Consider the following 11,916-nt stretch of genomic DNA (forward strand, 5'->3'; position numbering starts at 1 on the left):
ATAATTTCTGATAAATTTACCCTTTCATAATTTTAAACTATTTTCCTTTTTTCCCTCTGAACATTTTTGTGTTAAGTCTATTTTTGTGGAGCCCTTCCAAGGGTCTTACATGCAGATTATGGTTTTTGTTTGTGTAGCATATTATCTTCTTTTAACCTATTTGCGTCCTTGAATATAAAGTGCGTTCCTCATAGACAACACATATTTGATTTTTTAAAATACTCTGACAGTCTCTCCCTTTCACTGGTATGCTTAATCCATTTATATCTAATGTAATTATTTAGATAACTGGATTTATGTCTGTCACTTTGCTATTTATTTCTTAGGTCTGTTTTATTTATTTATTTTTTAGTCCTCAGTTCCCCTTTTACTACCTTTTTGTGTTAAATAGATATTCTCTAGTATAACATTTTAATTAATTTGAGTTTTTAAAAATACTTTTCTGAGGAGCTATTTTCTTAATGGTTGCTCTGGGGAATTTAATGTTTATTTAACTTGAAATAATCCACATGAAATTAATACTAACTTAACAAATAAAGCAACTTTGCATTAACATTGTTCCATTCCTTGCCTACTCCTTTGTGATAATCTTGCCACATATATTATGTCTTCATAATTTATAAGCTCAGCCACAATTTTATGATTATTTTATATAGTTGTTTTTTGAATCGGTTACAGGAACAAAACAGAAGATACATATTTTTATGTTGTTTCTGATATTTACCTATATGGTTACCTTTACCAGTGTTCTTTATTTCTTTGTGTGGTTTCTGGTTACTGCCTGGTGTCATTTTCTTTTGGCCTGAAAAATCTCCCTTAGAGTTTCTTATAAGTCAAGCCTCTGATCATTTGCTAATGGACCTGTGTGTGGGCTGGATGGATGAGAGTTCAAGGTTCAGGCAGTTTAGAGTTTTCTCCTGGATTTTTTCTGCTTGTGTGGGAATGAATAGATAGCGAGGGTCCTCTCCCATTTTTCCTGAGCTAGTGTGTGTCCTTGCACACTGCCTACTCTGCCCTGTTAGAGCTCTTTTGCCACGAAACAGGGGAGGAGATGGAAGCATCAGCAGGCTGGAACACCATAGACCCCAGCTGTTCTTACTAAGTCTCACTAAATTTAAAAAGCAAAACAAAACAAGAAAAGACCTTGATTTTTTTGTGTGTGCCTTTAGTCAATTTCCAGAGTTCAGAGATTGTTATTTTGAACGATTTTGCCCAATTTTGCTATGATTTTGTGTGAGAAAGGATTTAATGAGCTCTTTACTCAGCTATTAAGTGTCACCCTCAAGAGGAAAATTCTTGATTCTTCCAGGCATAGTGAAAATATATCAATGCTGAGGGGGTGTGGGCTGCAAAAATCATACTATTTGGATTTTGTAAGAGCCAGGAAGTAAAGGAGAAAAAAACATTTTGGAAGTAGATTCCTCTCTCCCATCTCTTTTGAAAAATCAACTTTGTATGCTGTGTGTACACAGAAACCAGGAGGAGGGGTGGCCTTCTGGGAACACGTTAAGGTTAAGGGAATAGGGAAGGAGCAAGAAAGAAAAATGAAAAACAAGAGGTTAAAATTTCATCATGCTATCTCATCTTCCTCTGCAGAGTTGCTGGGAACAGTCCAGTAGAATGAATGACCAGTGTGATAGATTAAGGCGTCTGAAAACCCTGCTGAGGAAAAGATACTGTCAGCTGTCCTCTAAGTTTAACCTTAGGAGAGAGACAACAAATAAATCATTATGTTATGATAAATACTCAGAATCACCTGGGATCTCACTTGAATTTAATAAAAGAATTCATTGGCAAAGGCCCAAGAATATAGTGGGACAGGTTACAGGGAGTTGAAGAAGGTGGGGTGAGATAGGTACCAATCGTGGTCATCTCTGATTTGAGGCTTTGACTTACCTCTTCACTCTCTGAGGTTCTTCTAGAGTAGAATATGAACACCATGAGACTGTTCAGAAGTCCTGTCTGTTTTCACCATTACTCCCCATGCCAAGCATGTGATACGTTGTCTTTTTTTGAGGAAGAAGTAAATCTGCCTTAGTCTAGTGGAGGACTGTAATATTCATGTTTCTTCAAGGGGCGAGAGGAAGTAGTCCAGTAATGAGAACCCAACAGATGAAAAATTACACCTGAAAGACCCTGGAAATCAAAGAGTGCACCTTTCCTATTTTCCAGATGCTAAATGGAAGCATAAGAGGCTTAGCAACAATCCAAATATCACTCCGACAATGGCAGTGGCAAGGCTGAGACCTGTGATTTCCAACTCCCTGTATGGTGCATATGCTGCCTCAGCGAGCTACAAAAATGCCTGTAAAACTCTTGCTGTCATCTTTTCCTATCATATAAAGAATTATTCTTGACCAGCCTCGGTGTCTCTAGTAAAATGAAAGTGTTTTTAAAACAAATATCCAAAAGCAAGCCCTGAAACTAGACCAAAATATTGAGGAAAATGTATTCATTCCTTAAATGAATTCAGAAGTAGGAAGTACTCATGACATTCTCTTCCCCACTATTTTTGTGTCTAATAATAACCCAGGTATTCTTTGCCATTTGCAAACACTAACTGAGAACTTAACATGTGCCAGACACTGCCAGGGGTTGAATACACACTGATGTGCTTCCCTGCTTATAATAAGCTTACAGTCCCCCAGTATTCCATACCCATTGCATGGACTTGGTGTGTGTGTGTATGTGTGTGTGTGTGTGTGTGTGTGTATATATATTATTGTGTATGTGTTGTAGGTTTTGGGGTACATGTGAAGAACATGCAGGATTGTTGCATAGGTACATACATGGCAATGTGGTTTTCTGCCTTCCTCCCCATCACCTATATCTGGCATTTCTCCCCATGTTATCCCTCCCCCCTTCCCCCCCACAGACCCCAGTGTGTGATGCTCCCCTCCCTGTGTCCATGTGTTCTCATTGTTCAACACCCATCTATGAATGAGAACATGCAGTGTTTGATTTTCTGTTCTTGTCTCAGTTTGCTGAGAATGATGGTTTCCAGATTCATCCATGTCCCTACAAAGGACACAAACTCATCATTTTTTGTGGCTGCATAGTATTCCATGGTGTATCTGTGCCACTCTTTCACTGTCCAGTCTATCATCGATGGGCATTTGGGTTGGTTCCAAGTCTTTGCTATTGTAAGCAGTGCTGCAGTGAACAATTGTGTGCATGTGTCCTTATAATAGAATGATTTATAATCCTTTGGATATATACCCAGTAATGGGATTGCTGGGTCAAATGGAATTTCTATTTCTAGGTCTTTGAGGAATCGCCACACTGTCTTCCACAATGGTTGAAATAATTTACACTCCCACCAACAGTGTAAAAGTGTTCCTATTTCTTCACATCCTCTCCAGCATCTGTTGTCTGCAGATTTTTTAATGATCGTCATTCTAACTGGCATGAGATGGCATCTCAATGTAGTTTTGATTTGCATTTCTCTAATGACCAGTGATGATGAGCATTTTTTCATATGTTTGTTGGCCTCATATATATCTTCTTTTGTAAAGTGTCTGTTCATATCCTTTGCCTACTTTTGAATGGGCTTCTTTGTTTTTTTCTTGTAAATCTGTTGTAGTTCTTTGTAGATTCTGGATATTAGCCCTTTGTCAGATGGGTAGATTGCAAAAATTTTTTCCGATTCTGTTGCTTGCCGGTTCACTCTAATGATTGTTTCTTTTGCTGTGCAGAAGCGCTGGACTTAGTATTTTTTAATACAAAATTGGAATTTTGACCAAAATTGGAAAATAGGAAAGGTGCACTCTTTGATTGCCAGGATCCTTCAGATCTAATCGCCTCACAGGCACAGCCTGGTTGTTTTCAGAACTTTTTGAGTCTTTGTTTTGTGGCTAGATGAAAATCTTTTCTTGGCATGTATGCAGATTAACATACAGCAGTTAGTGACTTAACAAATATACTACAAATGCCTAGGAGAACTCAGTAGAAATTGGCCATCAAGATGCTCTAATTAAAAGACACAGAATGACAAGCTGGAATATCACCCATTCATGTGCTGTATTCAAGAGACCCATCTCACGTGCAAAGACGCATATAAGCTCAAAATAAAGGGTAGAGGAAATTTTACGAAGCAAATGCAAAGCAGAAAAAAGCAAGGGTTAAAATCCTAGTTTCTGACAAGACAGACTTGAAACCAACTAAGATTAAAAAAAAAAAAAAAAAAAAAAAAAAAGGACAAAGAAGAGCATTACATAATGGTAAAGAGTTCAATTCAACAAGAAGAGCTAACTATCCTAAATTATCATAAATATATATGCACCCAATACAGGAGCACCCAGATTCATAAAACAAGTTCTCAGAGACCTACAAAGAGACTTAGACTCCCACACAATAATAATGGGAGACTTTAATACCCCACCGTCAATAGTAGACGGATCACTGAGATAGAAAATTAACAAAGATATTCAGGACCTGACTATCAGTTCTGGATCAAGTGGACCTGATAGATACCTACAGAACTTTCTACCCCAAAACAACAGAATTCTTCTCAGGGTTACATGGAACTTACTCTAAAATCAGTCACATAATTGGAAGTAAAACACCTGTCAGCAATGCAAAAGAACTGAAATAATAACAGTCTCTCAGATCACAGTGGAATCAAATTAGAACTCAATACTAAGAAACTCATTCAAAATTACACAAATATGTGGGAATTGAACAACCTGCTCCTGAATGACTCCTGGGTAAATAATAAAATTAAGGCAGAAATCAAGAAGTCCTTTGAAACCAATAAGAAAGAAAAGACAATGTACCAGAATCTCTGGAATGCAGCTAAAGTACTGTTAAGAGGGAATTTTATAGCACTAAATGCCTACATCAAAAAAAACTAGAAAGATCTCACATCGACATCATAACATCACAACTAAAAAGAGAACCAAGAGCAAACAGACGCCAAGGCTAGCAGAAGACAAGAAATAACCAAGATCAGAGCAGAACTAAAGGTGATAGAAACACAGAAAACCCTTCAAACAGTCAACAAATACAGGAACTGGTTTTATGAAAAAATTAATAAAATAGACTGTTAGCTTGACTAATGAAGAAGAAAAGAGAGAAAAATAGACAAAATAAAAAATGTTAAAGGGAATATCACCACTGATCTCACAGAAATACAAACAACTCTCAGAGAATACTATAAATACCTCTGTTCAAATAAACTAGAAAATCTACAAAGAATGGATAAATTCCTGTACACATACACCCTCCCAAGACTGAACCAGGAATAAATTGAATCTCTGAATAGACGAATAATGAGTTCTGAATTTGAAGCAGTAACGCATAGCCTACAAATCAAAGGCCAGGACAAGATGGATTTACAGCTAAATTCTACCAGAATTCTACCAGGTAGAAAGAGGAGTTGGTACCATTTTTTTCTGAAACTATTCCAAACAATTGAAAAGGAGAGAGTCCTCCCTAACTCATTTTATGAGGCCAGAATCATGCTGATACCAAAACCTGGCAGAGATGCAACAAAAAAAAGAAAACTTCAGGGCAATATCCCTGATGAGCATCAGTGCGAAAATCCTTAATAAAATACTGGCAAACCAAATCCAGCAGCACATAAAAAAGCTTATCCAGCATGATCAAGCTGGCTTCATCCCTGGGATGCAAGGCTGGTTCAACGTAAACAAATCGATAAACATCATTCATCACATAAACAGAACTAAAGACAAAAGTCACATAATTATCTCCATAGACACAGAAAAGGTCTTTGATAAAATTCATCAATTCTTCATGGTTAAAACTTTCAATAAACTAGGTATTGATGGGACATACCTCAAAATAATTGAAATCAATTTTGACAAACCCACAGCCAATATATACTGAATGGGCAAAAGCTGGAAGCATTCCCTTTGAAAACTGGTACAAGACAGGATGCCCTCTCTCACAACTCCTTTTCAACATAGTGTTGGAAATTCTGACCAGGGCAATCAGGCAAGAGAAAGAAACAGAGGGTATTCACATAGGAAGAGAGGAAGTCGAACTGTCTCTGTTTGCAAATGACATGATCCTATATCTAGAAAAACCCATCATCTTAGCCTGAAAGCTTAAGCTGATAAGCAACTTAAGCAAAGTCTCAGGCTACAAAATCAATGTGCAAAAATCGCAAGCATTCCTTTACACAAAAAACAGACAAGCAGAGAGCCAAATCATGAATGAATTCCCATTAATAATTGCTACAAAGAGAGTAAAATGCCTAGGAATACAGCTAACAAGGGAGTGAAGGACCTCTTCAAGGAGAACTAAAAACCACTGCTCAAAGAAATTAGAGATGACACAAACAAATAGAAAACATTCCCTGTTCATGGATAGGAATAATCAATATCATGAAAATGGCCTTACTGCCCAAAGTAGTTTATAGAGTCAATGCTATTCCCATTAAGCTACCATTGACATACTTCACAGAATTAGAAAAAGCTACTTTGAAATTCATATGGAACCAAAAAGCCCATATAGCCAAGACAATTTAAGCCAAAAAAAGGAAAAAAAAAAAAAAACAATAACAAAGCTGGAGGCATCACACTACCCAACTTCAAACCATGCTACAAGTCTACAGTAACCAAAATAGCATGGTACTGGTACAAAAACAGGCACACAGACCAATGGAACAAAATAGAGAACTCAGAAACAAGAGTGCACATCTATAAACCTGACAAAAACAAGGAATAGGGAAAGGATTTCCTCTTTAATAAATGGTTCTGGGAGAACTGGCTAGCCATGTGCAGAAAATTGACACTGTACCCTTTCCTTAGACCTTATACAAAAGTTAACTCAAGATGGATTAATACTTCAATGTAAAACCCAAAACTGTAAAAACCCTTGGAGAAAATCTAGGTGATATCATTCAGGACATAGGCACAGGCAAAGACTTCATGATGAAAACATCAAAAGCAAATGCAACAAAGCCAAAATTGACAAATGGGATCTAATTAAACTAAAGAGCTTCTGCACAGCAAAAGAAACTATCATCAGAGTGAACAAACTATAGAATGGGAGAAAATTTTTGCAGTCTATCCATCTGACAAAGGCCTAATATCCACAATCTACAAGGGACTTAAACAAATTTACAAGGAAAAAAAAAACCTATTAAAATGAGCAAAGGAACAGACACTTCTCAAAAGAAGACATTTATGTGGCCAACAAACATATGAAAAAAACCTCACCATCACTGATCACTAGAGAAATGCAAATCGAAACCACAATGAGATACCATCTCATGCTAGTCAGAGTGGTAAGTATTAAAAAGTCAAGAAACAGCAGATGCTGACAAGACTGTGGAGAAATAGAAATGCTTTTAAACTATTGATGGGCATGTAAATTAGTTCAACCATTATGGAAGACAGTGTAGCAATCCCTAGAACCAGAAATACCATTTGACCCAGCAATCCCGTTACTGGGTATATACCCAAAGGAATATAAATCATTCTATTATATTATAAATATACAGGCACACATATGTTCATTGAATCTCTAGACACAATAGCAAAGACATGGAATCAACCCAAATGCCCATCAGTGATAGACTGGATAAAGAAAATATGGTACATATACACCATGGAATACTGTGCAGCCATAAAAAGGAACGTGATCGTGTCCTTTGCAGGGACATGGGTGGAGCTGGAAGCTGTTATCCTCAGCAAACTAACACAGGAACAGAAAACCAAGCACCACCTGTTCTTATTTATAAGTGGGGGCTGACTGTCATGAACACATGGATATAGGTTGGGGAACAACACACACTGCAGCCTGTCAGTGGGGTGAGGCGTAGGAAGAGAGAGAGCATCAGGAAACACCTAATGCATGCTGGGCTTAACACTTAGGTAAGGGGTTGATAGGTGCAGCAAACCGCTGTGGCACATGTCTGTGTAACAAACCTGCACATCCTGCACATGTATCCCAGAACTTAGAAAAAAATAAAGAAGTCCTCGTGGTGTTACTTGAACATTCAGCCAATTCTCAATTACTTAGGGCCTAATGTTGCAAATCTACAAGAGGTTGGTCCATTTCCTCTTCCTCTTCATAGTTTTTGCCCTCTCAGAGGCTCACAGGTGTGCCCCTCAAGGAGACGGGGAAATGAAGGCTCTTTTTGTTTTCTGTAGTGCTTTGTATTCTCTCGGTGTTGAAGGAATTTAATTACAAAACTTTGGAAGATACTAAAACAGAAAGAGAGACACAGACAGTTGCAGAATAGGAGGAACACAGCAGGGAGAGAGAAGAGCAGGTAACTTGGGGTTGGTGAACACCAAGAAACAAAGAGGGATAGACCTCAAGGCAGAGAATAAGGATGTTTATAAGATAGGGGACACGGAGAAGGGAGGGTAATATTCAGAGAGGGAACACAGGACAAGGAAGGTCAGATGAAAGGACCACAGATACAGAGAGGAAAGGAACCATCAACAAATGGAGGGAGGGAAAGCAGGTATGTACACAGAGAAACATGATGAGAAACATCTGCAGAGATCCCAGAGGACACACAGAGACATGGGGGTGCAAAAGGAGAGACAGAGAAAACTAACATGGAGATAGACACAAAGACCCAGCGATAGAAATTTGTCCAGCCTTATGATTAATCAATTCCAAGAAAGTATGATTGTTTAAAAGACTCATGGATTAATAAGTCTGATTATGTTTAATGTTTCTATTTTTAAAAAAGTGGGACAGACAACCAGGAGTAAGTGGAAGGGGAAGCATCTGCTGTAGATAGAAGAGTCACTGTCACATCACAATTGTAATTACCTCTTTAGGTTACAGGGAAATCATTATCAGACATTCAGTGAATAGCCACCGATGCTAGGTGCTGAAATATTACAGCAATATTAACAGGATGAGTTATAAGTTGCTTGAAAATAAATGTGCTAAAAGGAGTCATTTCCCTTTGTTTATGAAACTAGCTTTGAACTTGAACGTGAATATTTTCTCCAGTTGCTCTGTTCGTTGGGAAACTTCATTTTGTAGCTGCTGGTACAGTGACTACCTGAGGAAGCAGCTCATGGTGCGCCATGGGGGCTGTTAGGAGTGGAACCCAGTGGGTGTTCAGTCAGGGCCCAGCTGCTGGCTGCTGTCTAACCCATGTCAATCTCATGGTTTTTAGCGGAAACAATCGCACAGCTGCCCCCATCACCCTGCCTATAGAAGAAGTCCTGCAGACCCTACAGGACTTGATCGCCTACTTCCAGCCCCCAGAGGAGGAGATGCGACATGAAGACAAGCAGAACAAGCTCCGCTCACTCAAAAACAGACAAAATCTTTTCAAGGAAGAGGTAAGCTGAGAAATGAAAAGTTGAAATCCGCTTCGTGTACAGAGCTAAAATATCCCTATGAGTGCAACTTAGCTTTGTCTTTCTGCATGCACGTGTTTATGAGAGAGCCAGAGGACAAGAGAGATATTTGGAAGCTGGGAAACTAGAAGCCGATCTTCGCTGTCAGCCAAACCTGATTATATTAGCAAAGGCTGGCACGTTCAAACCAGATTACATTTTAAAGCTTCAGTGCCACATGTGTATCAGAAATCCATTTTCAATAAATTTGGGCTGTGAGAGCATGACATTGGCTGTGATTCCAAAGTTCGGAGAAATGTTAGAATTACCTGGGAAACCTGTTTAAAAATTATAGATGTCTGGATTTTGCCCCATCAAGAATACCTGAGAAGCTGGTTTAAAAGATACAGAAGATGGTAAATCTTATGTCAGAATTCAACATCTAAGACGCTGGAAGTGGGGCCTGGCCATGAGAAAAACAGCAACTAGGAGTTTAAGAGACCCTCATTCTAGGTCTCACTCTGGCTCCATCTCCAGCTGTGTATGACCACAGACAAGTCACAAACCTTCTCCAAACTCAGAAGTGATGATTTAGTACCAACAGGCCGTGGTTGTACTGCTGGGCCTGTCATGCCTGGGCACAGGGCTTGTCCTTGGACATTTCTAAAGTCAGTGGTGTGGGATGTAGAACTGTCTCAGCTCAATCTTCTGGTCTAACCAGACTTTGGCTCCAGGGGCATTCTCGATGCCTTAAAGGCTATTGAAATTCCATTTACCATCTCCCTCCTATGCTCTAAGAACAGCTAGCACAGAGATTTTTGCTGGGTGGCATAGTACTTAAAATTAGCTAGGAAAGTGACTGAAGATCCTCTTTTAGTGTTATTGTCTCTAAATCCCACCTTTTTTGAGGGGTGGGGAGGTAGGAAGCAAGCATGGTTGTTTTGTGCATCTGAATGGAACTTGAACTTACTTGATATTTAAGAGAAAAATAGGTACTATATCTAGAGCTGTTTCTGGGTGAGTCAGAACCACTTCACACCAGACTGAAAGCAGGTTTTTGTGAAACTCATTCACCCTCCCTCTTCCTAAGTATGTCCTTGGATTGAGTTGAGCACGTGGGGGCAAACCCGTCAGAAGAGGCTGCTGACTCACTCCCCAAATGGATGCTATTTAGGTCTCTCAGGCATAAAAATGCATATTTTGTTTTTAGGAGGGAAAAAAAAACAAAACCCAACTGGCACCATGAAGGTCTATTTGCATATTGGCATTATCAGCTTTAAAAGGTGAATGATACGGAGGGGAAAGAGCAAAAGGAATTCTGCTTTCCTAATCAGCAATGTTTGCATTTTTCTCTACTCTCCTTCTCAGGGAATGTTGGCCCTTGTCTTAAATTGCATTGACCGCTTAAATATCTACAACAGCGTAGCACACTTTGCAGGGATTGCAAGGGAAGAGAGTGGCATGGCCTGGAAAGAAATTCTGAACCTCCTCTACAAATTGCTGGGTAAGTACACACACGGTGCCTTTTCCCTGGAGTGATTTCCATGGGATTTCCATGTGAAATCCCAAGATGGTCTTTAACTTGCCATTAACCCTGTGATGTTTGGACTGCCACATTGCTTTGAAACCTTTTATTAACCGTTCAATTTTAACCCAGCTGTTCTTTCTGTTAACTGTAGCTTATCATACTTTTCAAACAGAGCAAGAAGTCAGCAGCAAGTGGAAGCAGATGGTAATCAGTTTCACTGAAACTGTGAAATTCTTGACAGTCACTACACTCCCTCAACCTCTATTCTTTACCTTTCATGAGGAAACAAGACTAGAACACATTTATGATGTCTTCCAGTTTTAAACTTCTGCCAAGATATCACCTGCACTTAAAGAATTGTTATTCTCTTAAATCTGTGCCCTGTCACTTGTCCACTTGTTAGTCATGATTCCCACTGCTTTGGCCTGTTATTTATTTCATTTTGGTGGAAAGAAAAAGATGGGAAGTAAGAATATTCCGGCCACAATCCTATCTTCTCACAATATGGAGTGTGTGATGATGTTCTGGTGCCTTCTTACAGCAGGTGCCATCCAATAGGCCTGGGCCACCAGCCTGTGGGTGGGAGGCAGAGAAAAGACAGTATGAGCCTGTGCAAGAAGGTGGCCACCAAGAGTTGCTCAGACACTGTGATAAGCTAGTGCTTTCGGGCTTTGCTCTGCAGTGTGTGTCCCACTGAGAGGAAGTCTATCATAGTTCAGTAGGCTGGAAGGGAGCCCAGAGAAATCGGTCCAGACCTATTCCCCAACTTAGGGTTCAGGCTGATTGGATTACCAGAGTACTGATAGATTGCCACTGTATGACACTGTAAAGTCTCTTCAAACTCTAGTGTTTTGTATTGACCCAGTAGGCATGATTTTAACAATAATAGCTAACAATTATTAATCTCTGTGTGTAAGCAGTAAAATACCCTTTTGATCCCCAGAGCGACACTTTAAGGGTTAGTTACTATTATTACTCTCATTTCACTGATGAAGAAATAGATGTTCATAGAGATGCTCATAATCCAAGGTCACCCATCTAGTAAGTGATGGAGCTGTGGCTTGAGACCCAGGAGTCTGCTCCAGGACTTTTTTTTTTTTTTTTTTTTTT

General features: G+C 39.2%; 1 protein-coding gene across 7 annotated transcripts in view; it reads left to right on the forward strand.

Annotated features, from left to right (window-relative positions):
• The window catches only part of RYR3 (ryanodine receptor 3), a 556,286-nt gene that overhangs the window by 257,312 nt on the left and 287,058 nt on the right, over window positions 1-11,916 (forward strand). For all 7 annotated transcript variants that reach the window (XM_037742376.1, XM_037742379.1, XM_037742378.1 and 4 more), the window contains 2 exons: window positions 9,113-9,281; window positions 10,647-10,782. In XM_037742376.1, the coding sequence (XP_037598304.1) occupies window positions 9,113-9,281; window positions 10,647-10,782 (305 nt within the window). The remainder of the gene's footprint in view (window positions 1-9,112; window positions 9,282-10,646; window positions 10,783-11,916) is intronic.

The sequence above is a fragment of the Cebus imitator genome, unplaced genomic scaffold (assembly GCF_001604975.1).
Source record: "Cebus imitator isolate Cc_AM_T3 unplaced genomic scaffold, Cebus_imitator-1.0 Scaffold119, whole genome shotgun sequence".
Taxonomy (NCBI): Eukaryota; Metazoa; Chordata; class Mammalia; order Primates; family Cebidae; genus Cebus; species Cebus imitator.